This window comes from Meriones unguiculatus, chromosome 8, assembly GCF_030254825.1.
Source record: "Meriones unguiculatus strain TT.TT164.6M chromosome 8, Bangor_MerUng_6.1, whole genome shotgun sequence".
NCBI classification, from domain to species: domain Eukaryota; kingdom Metazoa; phylum Chordata; class Mammalia; order Rodentia; family Muridae; genus Meriones; species Meriones unguiculatus.
The window spans coordinates 120,405,883-120,426,452 of record NC_083356.1 but is presented as its reverse complement, the minus strand read 5'-3'; the positions used below and the strand labels follow the sequence as shown (position 1 = coordinate 120,426,452).

At 45.7% G+C, this 20,570-nt stretch overlaps 1 protein-coding gene across 4 annotated transcripts in view; it reads left to right on the top strand.

Annotated features, from left to right (window-relative positions):
• Positions 1–3,621: 3,621 nt before the first annotated feature.
• Rapgef4 (Rap guanine nucleotide exchange factor 4) overlaps positions 3,622–20,570 on the top strand; it is a 266,011-nt gene continuing 249,062 nt past the window's right edge. For 2 of the 4 annotated variants that reach the window (XM_060390457.1, XM_060390456.1), the window contains exon 1: positions 5,328–5,404. In XM_060390457.1, coding sequence (XP_060246440.1) covers positions 5,328–5,404 — 77 coding nt within the window. Of the gene's footprint in view, positions 3,833–5,327; positions 5,405–20,570 lie in introns of those variants that run through there. The other 2 variants (XM_060390453.1, XM_060390452.1) reach the window with 2 other exon arrangements.

Sequence of the window (20,570 nt, the reverse complement as noted above, 5' to 3'; positions counted from 1 at the left end):
ACAAAATGCAACTTGAACTTGAAATGGCTTACTTACGGGCTGATAGATATTGACCGATGTACATCATATAACCCACTCTGTACTGAACACCTCAGCAGTCATAGAGAGAACTCACTAAGCTATAAGAAGAGGATTAGGTAGAAAATATTTTTTTGCCAATGATCAAAACAGGTCCAGAGAATCCTTAAGTAAATTACAACTGTGTGTTTGAGTATTCAGAAACCAATAACAATTCCCAATGAAGATAATTTGAGCATATCAAACATACCATTCCTCATAGAAAAACTTATAATCCTTCTAATGTTTTCAAGCCTATGTGAATCTATTTATATACATTTATAACATAAATGAGTGAACATAGATTGCCAGTTCTATCTATGTGTTTGTGGTTATACCTTTTATTTTTAACATTTATTTTTTTATTTTTTTTTTTAAAACGGCTTTCCATCTTTTTTTTTTCAAGATTGATTTATTTATTATGTATACAGAGTTCCGCCTGCATGTACACCTGCATGACAGAAGAGGACACCAGATCTCATTATGGATGGTTGTGAGCCACCATGTGGTTGCTGGGAATTGAACTCAGGACCTTTGGAAGAGCAGTCAGTGCTCTTAACCTCTGAGCCATCTCTTCAGCCCCCTTAACATTTATTTTTATGTGTGTGATATTTTGTGTGCAGTGCTCAGAGGCCAAAAGGGGACATAAGATCCCTGGGAATGGTGTCACAAGTGGTTGTGAGCCACCATGTGGGTGCTGGGAATCCAACTGAGGTCCTCTGGAAGTGTAGCCAGTGCCCTTAACTGCTGAGATAGCACACCAGTCCCTGAGCTTTAAAGTAGAAAGGTCACTAAAATCCTAACAAAGGTCACTTCCAGATGACAGAATTGTAGGTACCAGTGTATTTTCAGATCCAGACTCAACAGTAGATAAGGTTGTTGTTTCTTTTAAACAGTTTTATTATGATATCATTTGCATACCACATATTCACTCATTTTAAACATACCATCTAAGGGTTATGCGAATTCTCTGACATGTGTGCCCCTCACTACAATCGACTTTACATTATTGCTTGAGTTCATCACAGCATTTCTCTGACCCTTCTGCCCAGCTCCAAGCAATTCCCAATCTATGTTCTCTCTTTATAAACTTACCTTCTCTAGATAGTTTCCATTATAGAAATACATCATGTGTGGCCTTTTGTAGTCTGCTGTTATTTTATGTCTTTTAAAAGAGGGGCTGGAGAGATGGTGAAGAGTACTCGCTGCTCTTGCAGAGGATCTGGGTTTGGTTCTCTGCACCCACATGGTAGCGTATAACCACCCATAAGCATCGGCTCTGACAACCCCTTCTGACATGTGGTACTTACACTCATACGTACAAAATAAAATAAAAATCTAAGAAAGAATTAAACAGAAAAGAAGGTAGAGGAATAGTCTTTGATTCTTTGCCTGCTTTTCCCCTCTTCAACAACAATAATCAGGAGTGTATTTTCTTTTACTTGTGTAGTTCTTGATAACAGTCAAATCCCTTTCAGACCATGAAAATAACCTGTATGTCATCAATAAGGCTGTGCCTAAGGGGGTTCATATATATATATATATATATATATTTCCTGAGATGTTGTTCCCATCTTATGTTCGAATAACAATCTATAACGATTTAGTTCTTATCACTTGGGAAGCCATTTTGGACAGACCTTATGGTCTCATTCCATTGACAGAAACAGCAGAACCATCATCACTTGGAACTTACCCAGCTCCCATTCAAGGGAAGGGAGGTGGCTCTCGTGTCTGAGTCACGGGCCTTTTGTGGCCCTCCCTGTCCTGGTGACTGGCCACTGGCACTGACCTCCAGGGACGGATGGACTCATGCACAAGCTCTGAATGAGCTAACGGCTGTTGGTACTCCTTCTGGATAATATTAGATAACTCCGTTTATCCTTAGAGGAAGGTCAGTGCTTCCAGGTAACAAACAGAGCCCTGGCACTTTATCAGACAGATACGAAATGACTCACGTGCATGGGAGACTTATTGGGCCCCTTACCCCACAACAGGCAGCTCCTAAGTGTCTTCCAATAATCTCCAAATACAATTTTCACTATTTCACTATACTCTGTGGAGTATCGGCCCCCTGTCTCTGCCGCTCAGAATGTTCTGAGGATTAAATGAGATTGCTATAAGGAATGCTGCCCACCGCCCCAAACCTAGTGGATTTAATAAAGACCGAATATTGTTAGCTTTGTGGTCTCCGAGGGCCACCTTGAGCCTCTCTGTGATGACAGGTGATACGTTGTCCTTTTTTCCTCTGTCTCCTTACTTCCAAATATTCTCTGAGGCATTTTGAGCAAGCGTTCAGTAACCTTGAAATGTTCCAATAGCTCCGATAACCGTCATAAACAGACAGGTATAGAAGACATGTCTCCTTCTCCATACCATGTAAGATGACATCTTTGGAAGACTTACCTTGGTGTAATGTTAAGTGATACTCGTGGTAAATGACAGAGATTAACAGAATGAAATCCCGGCCGAGGGACAAGCCCTGGGCTAGCAGGTGCCGCCGAAAGCGCGGCTCTGAAACCAGATCCTGTCTATGGAACGTGGGGAAATGGAAAAGTCTCCGGAGAGATTCAAGGTCAAGGTCGTTTTATGAGGGAAAAAAAAAAGCATCCCAGAAGGCACAGGCTGTTTCCCTCTCCCCAGATTCCTCAGATCTGCCCTGAAAGGGGTGGGGGTGGGGGAGCAGTAGCAATGAAGAGGGGGGCAAAGCAATGCTCCTCTCCACGCTTGCCTGTCCCTAAATGCGTGTCACAACTGTCAAGACAGTGCTTGGAAGGAGTCCAACAGATTTAACTTGCCCCCAGATTCCCGAACAACCGTCCTTGTAAAGCTGTTGTTTTTTTTGGCAGAGCGTAAGCGAACAACTTCTAGGCTTGACATTTGCTGTGAACACCTACAGGACCCAGGCAGCCGTGGCCTCCCTCAGCCCTGGGTCAGGGGAGAGGAACGCTGGCTGCGGGAGGGAAGAGGCAACCGCTCAAGTTCCTGGAGTTCCCAGGAACTTGCTTTCCAGACGGGGAAACCCCAGTTCTGCTTGGGACTCAGGGGAGACCCCATTCTCAGTTGTTTCTTTTTGTGGCCCAAGCAAGTCCAAGGTACAAGGACAGTGACTTCAGTTCACACCTCCTCTTTCTCTCCTGGTCTCCTGGGTCCTTCTGTCCTTCCCAGCCCCCCGAAGTCAGAATAATTTACCCTTTGGAGACCACATGGAGAGACCACGGGGTCCCCCACCCCCACTCTACCGCAAGCCTCCTCAGCCCTGCCCTCTCTCTGCTCTGTTTGAAGAGGAGACGGTAAAGGTGAGCCAGGAGCAGCCAGCAAGTTTTGACAGCCGCTCAAGAGGACTAATGGGTTTCTAAGGAAACGGAGAGGCAGCAGCCATTTTAGTGGCATTTTGCCGTACGAAAAAAAAAACCCATATAGGGTCTGACATCCCCTCCCTCCACGCGCCCGGGCGGCACCTGCCGCCGAGGCCCCGAGGCGAGGGTGGACGCAGGCCCGAGCGGAGCGGGGCACCTGCCGCAGGCGCCGTGGGCTCGCCTCTCCGGGCGGGCGGGCGGGGCGGCGGGGCTCCCGCGCGGGCGCCGCAGTGCAGCGCGGGCCTCGCGCCCGGCCCGCCCCTCGGTCCCCGCCCCGCAGGCCGCGGGAGCCCGCCGGGAGGCGCGCGGGAGGTGGCCGCGGCCCGGGGCCCCCGAGCGCTGCCGCCCAACATGGTCGCTGCGCACGCCGCACACGCTCCGTCCTCGGGCGAGTGGATCGCCTGCCTGGATAAAAGGTACGCGGGGTGGGGTTGCGGGGTCTGGGTCTTGGCGAAGGGGGGGCACCTGCGGGAGAGCATCCCACGTGCCCGGCCACCTCCCGCGCGAATGCGGTGCTGCGGGGGACCAGGTGCCAGCCTGCCCCGGTTTCCTTCCGCCCCGTGGAGACCCCACGCTCCGCTCGTGGGTGGGTGAGGGTTTCCATTGGCATTAAGACCCGGGAGAGTGTGCTCCTGCTGGCTCCAGGCTGTCCAGACCCTCTGGGAGGATGTCATTTAAGTTTCCAGGAGGGGCGGGGAGCGGGTGGTTCATGTAGGTGCACGGTCACCTTTTTTTTTGTTACCAAAACCAAGTGTCAGGAACGCAGGGGAGCTGTCAAGCCCCTTGCTGAAATTCACAGCTCTCTTCCCCGAGGCGCTCTCTCAAGGTCTGTGTTAGGAAGGTCACCCGGGAGGCAGCTTTCGTCTTAATCTCGGATTCTGCAGAAAGGACCCTCACTCTCGAGAGAAATTTGAACAGCAGTGTTGAGTCTGGCCAGCCTCTGAGGAAGGTGTTGCAGGTGACAGCCGACTGCAGTCGTTTCCGGGCTGTAACAGTGTAATTTTCTGTTTGTCCAGATTGCAAATTTAACAGTCAACATGACACAGTGTGTTAGCAATTATCGTTTATTACCCCGAGGGAAGAGGTGCTGCAGCTGAACTTTGAGAGAAAGAAGCGACATGCCTTGCAGGATAATGAACTGCCTCTGAATCTCAGAGTTCGGGGCCAGAGGCCAGTGATTCACATCTCGAAGCTATCTGCACGCTATCTGGATTTGCACTTGTGGGAAATATTTTGTGCTCTGCCATATTGAAAGATTCCCAGTGAACAGATTTGTAACCGGATCAAACTTGAGCATCTTAAGAGTGGCCTACTGTGCATGCTCTACTATTAAAGGCCTTTGATGAGAAGATATTAACTGACCGAGGAGAGCTAAATGTAACTCATCTGAATAGCTTAACATGGTAAACAGTGATGACTTTTAGTTACCACGCAGCAGCAAGAATATTTTTGGCAGGCATTGCCCCATTTCTGGCTAAAATGGTATGCTCTAATATTAGGGGAAATGACATGCAGTAAGCAGTAAGACAACTGAAGAGATGGTTAAGTCATACCGAATTCTGTGGAGGAATTAAAGGCGTGCATATGCCGAGGGCCCGCTAATGGGATCAGTAATCTAAATTTAATACTTTCAGAAAAGTGAATTATAAAAACAAGAGATAATCAAGAGCTTGCACTTACCCTATAAATAGCAGCACTTCCTCATGATAATTTTGGGTAGGAAGCAACATACTTCTCTTCGCAGAAATGCATAGCGTACAGTTTTTGAACAGTCAGTAACTCACTGGAAATCCTTTAGCCGGTGAGTTCTTAGGGCAACCTCATGGGGCAGCAGCCGTGTGAGCGGGATGGCAATGAAGCCCTCCATCTGCACATCTGGGGTGGATTTCTAGAGCGGGGTGCCACCGTTTAATGCTGCCATTCATAATGGGCGGAACAAACAAACAAATGAAATTGCTCTTCCCGAGCCTCACGTTGCTGAAGTGCAGGTGAGTGGACAGGTCGATACACTGGAGCTTTTAGGCTCAGGGTTCCCACAGGTGCTGTGCCTGTACCTCATCACTTTACTTCCTGGGTTTGGAAAAACGAGGATGGGAGCGTCTCTGGCTTCCCTCCCAGTAACGAGGGGGCAAACGGAAGGGAAGCGACAGAAAAGGTGCCAAGTGCGTCGGGAGCTAGGAGGTGCCCTGCGAGCGTTTCCTTTCGTCGGTGTGAAGACCTTCCTGTCCGTTCCGTGGCCTTGATCCCAGAGTTCCTCAGAAGGGCCACTTAGGAAGGGTCATTCCATGGCAAGCAGATAGGGGAGACGTATTTTGAAGTTGCATTTTTAAATGTAGTCTGTTAAATTTTTTACAGAGGGAATGAAGGCTGAGAGTGAGGATGAAAGTTGCCTGGGAAGCTAGCTCCCTGTAATGCTTTCCTCCTGGGGACGTTGCCTTTTGCGTGTCTGAGGGCTGCAGTGTTAATGCTGTTCCAGGCACTGGGCTGGGCATTGACAGTGCAACAAATGAGACTTGCTACCTGGCTTGGAGCTGCTGGAGCTTGGTGGTGGGGGAGCTGGGTAACCGTGTAACGGCAGTCCAGTGATAAACACTTTAACAAGGATGTGCTTTGGAGAGGCAGAGTCCAGCCTGGGCGTAGGAAGCTGAAGGCTGTTCTACCGAAGCCGGAGGTTGGGGAGGCTAGGACATTTGTGCAAAGGCCCACAGATGAGGCAAGGCGCTCGGCCTTCCCTTCCTACCTCAAATTCCTTCTTGTGACCAAACCTAGACTACCTGAAGGTCCGCTGTGTTTCCTAAATCTTTTATCACAGATGTTTCCAAGCATGCACAAGAAGAGAAGGAATGCCGCAGTGAAGCAGGATTTGAGGCGATGATGCTGGGAACATAGGAGTTCAGCTGGGAAGGGTAGTGCAAATGTACGCATGAGCAAGGTGACCAGGGGTCCAGATATCTGGAAAAAGAGAGGAGCCCAGAGGTTGGAAATAGAGGAGCGAGAAGAGGGGAGTCTATTGTTGATGGAGTTAGCACAAGTCAGAAAAATGTCTGCTGTACAGACACCTGAGTTTGGATAGCCGACACCTGTGCAAAAAGCCTGGCACTGCAGCAAACATCTGCAGACCCAGCGATGGGGGAACATGGTCAGGCGCTCACTGTCCAGCCTGGCTAGTCAAATTGAGGAGGTCCGCATTGAACAAGATACCCTGTCTTTTAAAATGAAGTTGAGAGTGCTGAAGGAAAACACCAGCAGTAACTTCTGACGTCTACATACATATACATCCACATGCATATCACATACACACGCACACACACACACGTGTGTGTGTGGTTGGCACGTCTACAAAGATCCCGGTTGGGACAATGCTCTCCAAACTTATGCATGAGGAAGGAGGTTGAAACTATGTACATGTGTAGATTAAGCTGAAGAAAGAAAATGCAGAGCATTCCCTGTGTCGGCTACTCGTGGTCACGGGCCGTGGTAGGACTGAGGCGGTGTCTATAAAACTCACCTGGAAGTCACAACGATGTCAGACATTAGGATGTCTAAACCTACGCTCAAAAAAGTCTCGATGCGCTCAGTGTGAATGCAAAGCAAGCTCCCTGTTTCCCTGTGGATCTTACACAGAGTGTCCCTTGAGCTGAGATCATTAACTAAAATGAGATTCCTACTATTTTGGATTTCTACTATTTGGGATTTAAAATAACAAAGCGGCACTTTAAAAAAAATGATATGATGGCCTTTATCTAATTTGAATGAAAGGTTTTAAGTTGGCTTCCTGTGGTTGATAATGTGCATGGTGGCTAAGGAGCATCACCAAGTCATGTGTTTTGTTAACCATTGCCTCAGTCATAGTAGATCAGCAAACCGTGACCTGTATTTAAATCTCTCATCACGATCCATGAAGTTTATATGAATTCAGGTTTCAGTGTGCATCAACAGTTCTGTTGGAATACACCCTCAGTTACATATTGTCTGTGGCTGGTGTCACTCTGAAGTGGTAAAGCTGAGAAGCTGCAAGGGAGGCCTGTATCTCATAGGGCTTGAGATCTACTGTGTGAACCATGGCAGGAAACCCCGCCAGTGTTGGCTCTAGACGAGAGAGAATGATGGCGAAACTCCCAGAGGCAACAGAAACCATCTTCTCTTTGGGAAAGAGTTTGCTGTGTCCTTCCCTTTGTTTGGAGTTCTGTTAGGCTTTGAGGAGGGAGGGACAGTTGATTAATTTACTTGAGGACCACTGTCTCACAGGCCAAAGCAGAAGCAGAAGATGAAGTCAAGGATGGTGGGATATGTCAAAAAAGGCTGTCATCTTTTAAAGGAAACTAAAGTGTTTTTTTTTTTTTTAATTTGTGTTTCCTTTAAACACACACACACACACACACACACACACACACACACACACTTCTGTTGATGGTTCCTTTGCATGTGACTTACCCCCATATAGATGGTATGGTATGTCAGCTATTTTGATGTGGTTGCACGAGACTGAAAGAAATCAAGGAACACATTTGCAATAACCAAAATACTTTGTAGGACACATGGTGTGAGAAGATGACTCACAAATCAAAGCAGCATCAGATATGGTCTCACTCTGGAGGGGTGGAGAAGATCAAAGAGGCACACAGAGCAGAGCTGTGTCTCTGGGGGAGCCTGGAGTCAAGCAGGCAGGACCCCAGGGATGCCCCTCCTCTGCTATCTTCTCCAGGGCTCAGGGCTAGCCTTGCACTCACTCCAAGAATCTTGACTTGTTAGCACCTTGAGAACTCATGCAGGTTTCAGGGAAGGTCGCACAGGCACCGGGCTCTAGAGACCTTCCAGCGCAGCCGGGTCATTGATTTGACAATAAATCTGTACCATCAGACGAGTAGGCGAGCTCATTTGGCTAATGCAGTCCTGCCAGAGGCCAGCTGAGCCAGTTGTTAAGCAGAAGCTCAGCTCTCCAATTTCCAAAGAGAAGCTAGGCTGCCAGGAGGTCAGGTGCTCCCGTCTCCAGCCCTCGGAGTGCGTTCTTTTCCCAGAGCCACAGAGCTGGGAGTTGAATTCTAATCACAAGGTAATTCTGGGGAGACTTGAGGACAGCTTTTCTACGTAGGTGACCACTGCAAGAGCTCCGGGGCACACGCTATCCATGGCGATAAGACAAGTCAGACTCCGTGGTGCCTGCTGGCTCGCCTCTCATCCCACATCCTTCGACATTGGTCGCTGTATTTTATCCATCCCTCTTCTCTCCAGCACCTGCCCCGTGCCCTCAGAGGAGATGGTGCCAAGGAGAGGTGCCCACGTACATAACTCCTTTGGGCCCAGGGGCCTCAGCAGTGCTCTGGCAAGGTCTTACCTAGGAAGGGGGCAGGTGATGGGTTAGCAGTGTCTCCATCTGCCTGTGGGGCTCCTTCTGGTACCTAGCTGATGTGAATCCTGGCTTTGGAGTGGGGGTGGGGAGACATTTCTTGACTCGTTTAGCCAACCATTAAAAAAAGAAATCAATCTATTTTTATTGTGGAGATTTTCTAAATACCTGGAATAGTAAGGTTTTCTTATTCTAGCCCTCCCCACCCCCAAGAATCATTAACTCCCTGATAGCCCTGTTTTATTTTTATGCCCAGTCACTCTCCTCTGTCCCCAGGGTTGATTGATTGATTGATTATTTATTTATTTATTTGTGTGTGTGTGTGTGTTTGTGTGTGTGTGTGTGTGTGTGTGTGCGTGTGTGTGGTATGAATGCTGCAGGGAGTTGGGCGTTGAGTTCAGGAACATGCAGGAATTCTCCCTCACCTTTCATCTTGTTTGAACAGGTCACGTTTTCCTCCGTCACACACTTTTCATTCTAGCTGACCCCAGATGGTCTGCCTCCCGTCTTGCTGTCGGGGTGCTGTGATGTATGCTACCTTACCTCTCTCTGTGGGTTCACAGGCCACCGGGCTGTGTGCAGTATTTCACCCACTGAGCTTTTCCTCAGGGCCTACTCCGGCTTATCTTGAAGCAGTTCCCATAGGCACTACTTTATCTGCAAATACGGCAGTATATGTCTCAAAAAAGAGTTCTTTATCAAGAAACTGATGCCATTACTATTCATTATAAATTTTGACACTAGTTCCTAAATATGTTCAAGTATTCAGAGTTCCTTGTTTATTTCAAAACTTTCTTTTTTTTTTTTAACTTTGTTTGTATCAGCATTCAGATTTTTTGTTTAATTCAGACATGTTTTTATACCTAAATTTATTTCCCTGTCTCCCTATTTCTTGAATCTGTGGGCTTGTTTCCATCTGAATTTTAATTGTTCCTTTAATTGTTAATTTTTTTTTTAAGACACATTCCTTTGCCTGTGTGTTTCCTGAAACTGGCGTTTGGGTTCAGAGGTTGGTCACACTCTGACTTGGTATTTTGGTGAGAGCTTTAGCAGAAGCATTGCGGAGTTCCATTGAAACTCCAGTGGCCTCTTTCTGTGATGTTGGCGATACAGACTTTTCAAGCTTTGTGTTTGACCTCTCTCTCTGTGCCAATTCTTGGTGGACAGCTCCCTGTGACCTTAGACCATGGGAACATATGCTGTGTATATGTGGAACGTTAATACAGGCAGTCTGGTGTCTAACCAGGACTTTGGTTTTGTTTACAGAAGATTTTAAGGAAAAACAAACAAACAAAAACATGGCCAGCCCTGATGCCTTTAGAGAAGGGACAAGGGAGATGGTATGCCCAAGGACCACTGAGCCTGTGGGAGATAGAGCTGGCCCAGGACACCCTTGGCCCTTTTGTCTGTTCCTTTCACTGAGCCTGGAAGGTGGGGAAATATTTTTCCTTAGAAAAGTGGCACCCAACAGAGCAAATGCAGCCTCCTGTCTTCCTTGGGCTTCCCTTGGTGCATTTCTGGTTCCTCCAGTGAGGGTAAAACCAGCGCTGCCTTTTGGTCAGAATTCCCCTGGGTTTATAAGCATCCACAGCCCTTTCTTAGTGCAGGCTAACCTCGCACACCTCCCCTCCAAGTCAGAGGCAGCTGGTTTTGCTTCTGGCAGATTTAAAGCTACATCCTCAAGAGAGAGGCAGGCAGGAGGGCCGCCTTGCTATGCTTCTTTTCTCCCAGAGAATGGAGTCTCGGGAAGGGTCTGGTCTAAGGAGTGGTAAGAGGAAGAAGGTGGGAATAACTGGGTGGATAATAGATAGGCAAGCAGCTGTGCACCCCAAGGAAAGCAGCAGAGTGGCCGGGCAGGCAGCAGCGCCCCCCAGCTGGCCATGTTGACTCAGCTGCCTCTCCGTGATGTACACGGGTCTCCTGCGCAAAAGCGAAATATGTGTGGGCTCTCTTCCCTCTTCATACACACTGTTTCTTCCGTGTCTCCCGCTCTAACTATGAAGATCACTTAAACTTTGTGCCCAAGGCTCATGTCACAGACCAGGTGTCTTTGTTGCTATACAGGGCAGTCATTTATGGTTTCCCATGGACATTTTGTGGGCACAAATGTCCTGGTGTCCTGGCCACCGTGATTTAGTGGAAGTGTGCTGACAGTTTTCAGGACAGCTTTTGCTTTCTTGATGAATGACGGAGATACGATAACCCTTGCTGTCTAGAAGGCTTGGGCCTGTGACAGCCATCTCGTAACTCAAAAGCAGACACCAAGGGAAACCCAAGGCCCTGACTTTGCTCAGCTATTATGTATTGTAAGATTTTCTGTCTTGTGAAGAAAAGGATACCCTACAAACTACTCTTCATTAGGCTTTCCATCATGTGCTGTCAAAACTGTCTGTAATCTAACAAGCTGTTCTGTGTCAAAGTTTTTTATTTTTTCCTCTCTTAGATCCTAAGGCCCTTTCAGTTTTCTTTTAATATTTTATGAATAACATCACAATTCTGTATTTTCAGATCCGTGGTGCTACCCTTTTGGACATTTAAACAGTCACCAATTCTTCCTTTAGCCATTGTGTTCTCCTATTTTCTTCCACATAGGCTCATGTGTTTTAATGCTTGGTTCTCAGTTAGTGGAACTCTTTGGGAAGGATTAGGAAGTGTGGCCTTGCTGGAGTAGGTGTGGCCTTGTTGGAAAAGACATATTACTAGCGGTGGCCTTGGGATTGCAAAAGCCCATGCCAGGCCCAGCCTCCCTCCTTCTCTCTCTCTATCTCTCTGCCTGATCCCTTTGGATTAGGATGTAAAGCCCTTAGGTACCGCTCCAGCACCATGCCTGTCTGTTTCCCACCTACCATGATGATCATGGACTAACCCTCCAATTAAATGCTCTCATGAGAGTTGCCTTCATCATGGAGTCTCTTCATGACAGCAATAGAACACTAACTAAGATGAGGGACCTGGATTTGGTTCCCAGAGTCTACATCGTGGCTCACAACCACCCACTGTTCCAGTTATGGAGCAATCTGATGCTCTCTTTGACCTCCACATGCACCAGGCATGCACACGGTATACATACATACATACATACATACATACATACATGTAGGCAAAACACTCACACATAAAATACCCATCCACCCCCAATTTTTTAAAGATACAAAACAATACAATTCATTTTAGTTTTACACCCCTCTCTTTCTCCCTCTTTCGCTCTCCCCCCTGCCCCCCCCTTTTCTTATGACGTTAAACAGGATCTGCAGTGTAGTCCACCCTGGACTTGACTCACACTCCCCATCTCAGCTTCCTGAATGTTGGGATTATAGGAGTGCACCCTGCCACCCAGCTTAGTTAAAAAAAAAAAAAAAAAAGCTGCCTTGAAAGAACTGCTGAGCATCATTCGCTCCCAAGAGGCAGGGGTGTGAGTGTGCTTTGACCTTGGCTATGATGGCAAACTCTGTCATTATCCCTGCTCCAAGGATGGCTTCTGGTCTTTGTGTTCAGGGGTGAACTTAGTGCCTGTGTGGAACCCCTTAGACTTCTGATTCTGAAGTCCTAGAAGGAAATGGCCCAGAAATCCTGCCGGTTTCCTGTTTGAAGGATTTGTTTGCTAGCGTGAACATTTTTTTCTTATCTTTATCATTGGCCTTTTCAGAAAATTTGTGTGTGTGTGTGTGTGTGTGTGTGTGTGTGTGTGTTGGGTTCATATCATGGTTTCCTCACTGTGATTTAGTATGTTTTTCTTTCTTCTGTCAAAATTTGAAGACTACTTGAGAATAACAAGTCTGTTATAATAATGTTAAGGTGATGACCCAGGCTGTGGAGCTGGGATTACCTGGCTCCTGGCCTGGCTTCATATTTTATGTACCTAAAATACTTGAAAAACTTACATCAAGAGTCCCGTGTAATTATCTAGATTATTAGAGCACAGACGGGGAGTCCTCTCTTGTTACAACGGGGTGCCAGTTGCGGAAGGAAGGCTGCCTTGTGCATAAGGCAGCTCTCCCAGCACAGCCAGGCAGGGAACCCCGCTGGCTCAGCGTGAATGGAGCCTGTGTCCCTGGGCTTGCTCATCTCCTGCTGCTGTAGCTGTATGGTATTATAAGCTTGTGAATACACCTTATCTCCCCCTCAATTGAATTTGATGCTATCTCTACCACTTTGCTTCCTACCTTTTCAGTGAGCGGTTGAATATTTATCTTAACTTCAGAGGCTCAGTTTAGAATTCATCATTTAACAGGTTCTGGACATCGAAGTAAATTCAATTTTTAACCCTGCTGTGGGTTTAGAGGATTGATATTATGGGCTATCTCTCTTAACAGAAGTTCCAGCCTCAGGAGTAATGGCAAGAAAACCGCCTCAGTGAGGGTGTAGAACTCAGAAGTCGGAACTAGTTAATTCTGGTGTCGTTTTTTTGGTTACCTGAAAGACAACGCAATCAAAATAAGTTAAATATATGAACATATTAGCCGTCACTCTTATGGAGTGCATGCAGGCGTCATTGAGAGTAAGCAGTGACGGTAAAATTTATTTTTTTATTTTTAGAATGTGAAGCAGTTACCCGAAAGTGAGGTTTTCTTTATTTTTTTCATTATAGTTGAACTTGATTTTATGTTACTTGTTCACCTACTATTGGTTTTCAATCTGCCACAGACAAATTCTACCACAGAAACAAAAACAAACAAACAAGCAAAAAGCCAATGCCTCCCTATGAAGACAATATTTGTGTTTGAATCTATTTCTTTTTGCTTGGGGCCAGCAGCACATGCGGCCGACTTCATGAGCCGCGTTCTGCTTATGTACGTCATCACAAGGGGAAGACTTCACTGACGTGAGCATCTCGAGGCAATAGTCTTGAAGGAATAAAAAAGAGACCTAAAAACATTAAAAACTGTCCGAAAGGGAAGTATGGAAGAGGAGAAATGGGAAAGTCCCTGTTTTTAGATATAAGATCTGCAATGGGGAAAGCAGTACCGTGGAAATACTTAGCTGTGGCCCAGCCACCATCACCTCTTCCTCCTTCCTTGGGTTGGAGCCTGGGGGTGGGGACAGGACTACACAGTGCCTCTCTCTGCTCTACCTTCTTTCTGATATTACCAAATAATGTGTGACTACATCTCTCTCCCTTCCAGCTGGGAAACGACACTGCCTTTGAAAAGTTACAGGCTGTAATTGAAACTGTCTTTGAATTGGGGACAAGTGAGGGAGTTGTTGAAACGCTGTCAACCAGGGTCATAGGTTTTACGGCGCTTCTTGAGTGTCTTTGGTCTGCGTATTGTTAGCATATTTTAGCCCAGACTCAATGACTTCATGACCTTCAAAGTGAACATTCTAGAACGCTGATAGGATGCTCATTTCCTAGGTGACTGACTTTTATAGATATAATTATTTTTAGTTCTTATTTGATTGTTTGTTGAGACAGGGCTTCTCTATGTAGCCCCAGCTGTCCTGGAACTCTTTGTAGACCAGGCTGGTGTCAAACTCTGAGACCAGCCTGTCTCTGCCTCCTGAGTACTGGGATTAAAGGTGTGTGCCACCACACCCGCTTAATTCTTATAAATATAATTTTTTATTGGATGAAATCCTATGGCTCATATGGATTGAGCTTCTTTCTAACTTCCTGTAAACCTTTTGCAACACTGTGGTTTGTGGAATGACAGCCTATCTCAATTCTTAGCCTTCGTAATAATGGTTCCACCACGGGTGAGTCTCAGGGACCCAGTAAGGAGTCGTGTCAAAACTTTTGGTGGACTCACTGTGTCCCTCCTTGCTTGTTTCTAGTCTGGCTCCCGCTTAGATGCCTTGGCATCTTCCTCTGGCTCCTAGCTCTCTTGTCGGCTAGCGTCTCTGCTGAGAACGGTAAAGCAGATGCTTGGGACCCACCTCTGGAAGTGGACTGAAGATGGAAGGAGCAGCCCACCCTGCATCTCTTAGTTCAGAACCCCACCGTTCTAAGGCCCTAACCGTTAAGGAGGTCCTCTGAGCTAACGTGTTGAGGACTGCAATGTGCCATCTCTTTCAGATATAATTGTAGTCTAAGAAGGGGCTCTCACAGGTGTGGATCCCTTAACTCAAAGAAGATCAGTGCGAGACAGCAGGGGCCCAGTGGCGCTTCCAAGTCTCAGCTTGTGGGTGTTGCTGCTGTGCTGCATCTCTTGACATAACCCCGAGGCCACTGCTAACACATCTGCTTAGAAATGCCTTTATGGGCATTTCAGCTAGTGAGAAGTTCTTATGCTTTGTTCCATAGCATAGAAACCTCAGGCACATACAAGTCACATGCTCTGTTTTGGAGCATAAGATTATTTTGTACCTGTGAGTGTCTGAAGGCCTAACAACGTGGTTATTTGCAATCTTCAGCTGTAGTAAATGGAAGCTAATTTCAAAAACATTTCTCTCCAAAATCATCAACAGTTAGCATTGCTTAATAATTCTAATAGAAATACTTAAATGCTATTTCTTATGACTTTTCCCAAAGCATACGGGTTATTTTTCTCTAACCATCTGATGCTCAGTATCTCAGTTGTGACTCAGCCTCTCAGTATTTTGTGAGATGGTATTGTGACCTTGAAGGGTGTGGATTTCTCAGTGATTTCTGTTTATTTTTTAGTTTCCCTACTTATATTTCGTTTCTGTCCTCTGTGCTGCCCAGAAGATGCTGCTCCTTGCTTTCTGCCCTTTAGGTTTCCGTCCTGTCTTTTCCTGTACAAACAGAACAGCTTGCTTCTAATCCTTTGGATTTAGAATCCAGGTAACTGAGTTTAAGAGGGTTGTGTGCATAATGCAAGCATGTGTATTTGGCTACCCTGGAGTATTTATCTCTCCTCAGGGTAAAATATATGAATTTCAGATTTTTAACATTTGGATCATTGATCTTGGTTTTACAACTTTCAATCTTATTTACTATATGATCATATCTAAGTCATTTTTTATAGTTTTTAATTTACTAACTGAATTTCCATATGAACATATATATATGTTCTTTGATTGATGCATTTCTTCAATGAGATGAAATCCTACATTCAACATGTATTTGCTTAGTGCATGGGAGACATCTTTTAAGTCCTTTGGTTTTATCAGTGAGCAAAGAAAATGCCCTTGCTTTCAGAGGGCTTACTTTCCTGACAGAGAAAACAGATAATGCACAAGAAACATAATGACAATATAAATTACTATTTATGTTATAAATGATATAGATTATGGAAGAAATAAAAGACTCAGTAAGAGATAGGAAATGCTAGTGGGGGTGGTGGAGATTGTAATGCTATCGGTGGTTAGGATAGCGTTCGTCTGGAAGGTGTTTCTGCAAAGAGGCGGAGATTTGAGCTAAGCATATGTTTAGGGTAAGAATTCTCAGCAATCGGAATAGCCAGGGTGAAGACTCTGGTACGGGCACATAGATTGCTTGAGGATCAGTTAGAAACTGGGTGTCCTATTCGATGTTCTATTGCTATGAAGAGCCACCATGACCACAGCGACTCTTATAAAGGAAAGCATTTAGGTGGGGCTGGCTTCCAGTGCAGAGGTTTAGTCCATTGTCATCATGGCGGGAAGCATGCCAGCATGCAGGCAGACGTGGTGCTGGAGAAGGAGCTTGGTAGTTCTGTTTCCAGAGATCCACAGCAGCAGGAAGAGAAATGCTGGGACTGTCTTGAGCATTTGAAACCTCAAGATCCATCCCCAGTGACATACCCTTTCCTCGAATGAGGCCACACCTCCTAATCCCTGTCAAGTATCACTATTCCTTAATGACCACACATTCAAATATATGAGCCTACAGGTGCTTTTCCTAGTCACACCACCGCACTGGGGCTAGGTAAATGACAGAAGGAGTAGAAGTCACACTGAGAAAGAGCACAGATCATGCAGAGACTGAATGGCTCTTACAAGGGCCTCAGCCTTCACTCTGGGTTCGAGTAGAAGGATGGCATAACATTTCTATTACTATTATTTTAGTTTTTAAAAGATTTTATTTGTGTGTTTGTGTGTGTGTGTGTGTTAAGGAATACTCATGGAAGCTACAGGCATGCGTGAGCTGCCTAGTGTGGACACTGGGATCTAAATTCTGATAGAGCAGTAAGCACTCTTAACCACTGGGTCATTTTCTCAAACTTCTTGACTTGTATTTTGAAGTATCTGATTTGAAGATACGATGATTGTAAACACCAAGAAAGCTGTGGAGAGCAGGACCATAGAGGAGGAAGAGAAACCTCGTAGGAAGCCATTGCTGCCATCAGGTGAAAGGTGGCGGCTTGGCCCAGGAGGCAGCAGCAAAGATGCTTGGAGAATTGCTGGGACAGGCGTGTTTGATAGGTCCTGCCCATGAGTGGGAAGCTGGGCTATGTAGTGCTGTGTTCTTCAAGGCTTGGGTTCTAGAACCCTGACTAGGGACGTTGAGGGGCTGAGGAGAAAACAGACACATAGATTCTCATAGAGTAAACTGGGATCAGGTGGAGTCTGCCACGGGGCCCAACCCAGAACCTCAGCATGTTTATCAGGAACAGTGCAGGGGGAGGGGCTAGCTAGTCTCTGTAGGTGAGCAGTGTCTGGCTGCCATCTTGTTGCTGTGTTTGTTGTTTGAGACATTCTTTCTCTGTGTGTAGCCCCAGAACTAACTGGCTCTGTAGGTCAGGCTAGCCTCGAACTCACACAGATCCCCCTTCCTCCGCCTCCCAGCTGTTGGGATTAAAGGTTTAACCACACAGGATGTGAACACCTGGGAGGAGGCTACAGTCTCTGCACTCACTGACCAGTTGTCCATAAGCACTCAAACTCCCCAGGAGAACTTTGCCATCCCTCTGAGCCTCACACAGGGAAGGCTTGGCCACTCCCCTCATGAGCCTGAGGCTTTGAGGTGTTCCCCATGGCCTTGCTTGTGTCAACAATACACATTCACTCACGGTTTTACTCACTCAGCGCTTCCACTGTCCCCTTCAATGTAGGGAACAGGGTCAAGAATAATTGTAAGGACTTTAGAAGGGTCCAGGAGGCCATATGTTTTACTGGGGAAGGCTATAGATAAGGAATGTTTGGAGGGAGAGCTCAGAAGTTCTACTGAGTCTGCAATAGATTTTCAACTGGTCATGTTGGATAGGAGATGGAACGCATGCCTGCAGAGTCTGGGAGACAACGCTGAGCTGCAGATAGATGTTTAGAGATCAATTCGTAGACAGCATTTCAAGCCATAAACTATTGAATATCAAAGCAACCTTGATACTAGCAAAGATTATTTTGGAGGAAGGGACATAACTAACGAAAAATGCTGTGTGTGAGGACCTTAGGAGCAGGAGAAAAAGAAAGGAGGGTGGAAGGAGCTCTGAAAGGCAAGGAGGATGTTTTGAAATATCTAGTCACACTTCGTCATGTTGACAAAACGTGCAAGAAAAATGAGGGTCTGGAAAGCCTACTGACTGGGTCTGCATTTGAAGCTTTTGTGCCCTACAGTCACTTTCCTTTGCTGTCAAGCTAGCCAAAAACTCTTCGTCAGGTCAAGGCTGAGGGCGGGAGGACACTGGCAGTGCTACAAGCAAAACATGAGGTTCACACCCCAAGAACAGCACAAATGCCTAGCTGATGGCTTAGGCTGCACTGAGGCCATTCTTCTAGAACATGGTAAAGGGGCAGTTCAAGTCAGGAAGCTGAAAAATGGAGAGAGGAAGGTGCAGCGGACAACAGCGAGGATTACACAATCGCAGTTATGAGATCCTAGGGTGTTATTTCTCCGTAACAGAGAACCAGCACCCCAAGACAAATACTGAGCACCAAGAAAGCAAGCCACCACAACTGAGGCACGCAGGCTGCAGTGCAATCGCAGAAGTGATATTATGGATAAAGCCAGAGTTGGCCTGTCACGAACAAATAAACAACACACAGCCACACTGGTTGTTGCATCCCTGGAAACATAGCTGCTTGGGAGAGTGTACCTCTGTAGTTTCTAGTCCTCAAATAAGTGCTTTTGGTGCATATGGAGGTTGTGAAATTATACCTACTCAGTCTATCTGAGAAAAATTGCTACCGTAAAACAACCATGGATTTCTGGAATGGTTGCAGTCCTCCCTGTTCCTTTCCTGAAGTCCACCTGTGAGCTCTGAGGTTATGTATAAAACAAATGGAAAAACAATCCAAATGGGGAGAGAAAACAATGAATGGGCTTGGATTCTTTCTTGCCAGAGAATGACACAGTGATGAGATTCTGAGTCCTCTAAGGCTTTTTTTCTTCCTTCCTTTCCTTTTCCTTTCTTTCTTTCTTTCTTTCTTTCTTTCTTTCTTTCTTTCTTTCTTTCTTTCTTTCTTTCTTTCTTTCTCTTTCTTTCTTTCCTTCCTTCCTTCCTTCCTTCCTTCCTTCCTTCCTTCCTTCCTTCCTTCCTCTTTCTTTCTTTCTTTCTTTCTTTCTTTCTTTCTTTCTTTCTTTCCCACATATAAATGGTGTTGGAATATGCAGTGACTCAGAAACATTAAAAACCAAAAAAGCCATTACAAAACATTATCCTAGGAAAAATGTTTCTCTATTGCCATTCTACAAAGAGACGGGACAGCCTAATGAAGTACAAAACTTCTAAACAATAATGGCTCTCTTTTAGTAAAATTCAACATAAAACTATAGTCCTACTTTTAACCCCATTATCACAGACTGAGGGCAGAGCCTAATTTCTTCTTCCCTTGCACGGCTATAACAGAGCAGCCTTGCCTTTCTGCCTAGATTTTCAAGTGGCCATCATGAAAATATTTCTGTGAACAACTGTGAACACAAATAAGAGGGGGAGGGAAAACCCCAGAATATCTAAGCAGAAAAATAGAAAGCTTTAGAGAATTTTTTTTTAAATAAGAGAATGGAAATATGAGAACTAAAGACCATAGACATTGAAATTGAAAAGTCAATGGATGATTCAACGGCAGAATGAAATGGGCAGAAGACCAAGTGAACTTGAAAATAAGATAATACAATTCAAGGTGGAGGGAAAGTCCCCAACATAACAGCCCCCAAGAATCCATTACAAGACCTACAAGCTTTTGAAAACTAAAAACAAAGAATATTTTAAAATAGAATATGCCACCTTGTCTATAGAAGAAAACAGAATGACAGTGGATTTTCTCTTTAAAAACCATGGAGTCCAGAATAAACTGAGGGAATGATTTTCAAGTGCAGAAAGAATTGTCAATACACAGCCATTTGCTCAGTGAAACCATCCTGTAAGAACTGGGGGAGGGGAGGAATTACAGCGTTCTCAGACAAGGACACTCAGGATTGGCCACTGGCTGTCCTACTCAAAAGGGATGACAGAAAGAAGTTCCTGAAACAAAATAGGAATGAGAAAATAAGGAATTTGGGATATTAGGGAGAAAGAAGCGATAATGGATAAGGAGGAGAGGAAAACTGCAGGGCCCAGGGGAGCGGAGACTCAGTTAAAATAGCTGCATACCACACAGAAGAGGGATGCCTGAGGTGGGTGGATGACAGGAAGTATTTGGCTTTCTCCGAGATCCTGAAAATTGTTCCATTCTTTTAAAAGCTCTTTCACAAGGCTCCTGTACTTGAAGTGCTAGGATGCTGGTTAGGTAACAAGTTCTGCTTCCTGTCTATCAATCAGTGCTTCCTCTGCTCTAGTCTAGCTGGCCTCCTAGATGATCACCTGACTGTATCATCCAGAGATACAGACAGCCCCCTCTCCCACCTCCACTACTTCTGGGCAGACTCTGAGGTCAGTCACATCTTCATCACTGACAATTATAGCCTTTATGGAGTCCTCAAAGTGGTTTAAAATTCCTTGACCAATGACCATTCTTTCTAGTTAGCATTCATTCTTACTCTATCTCTT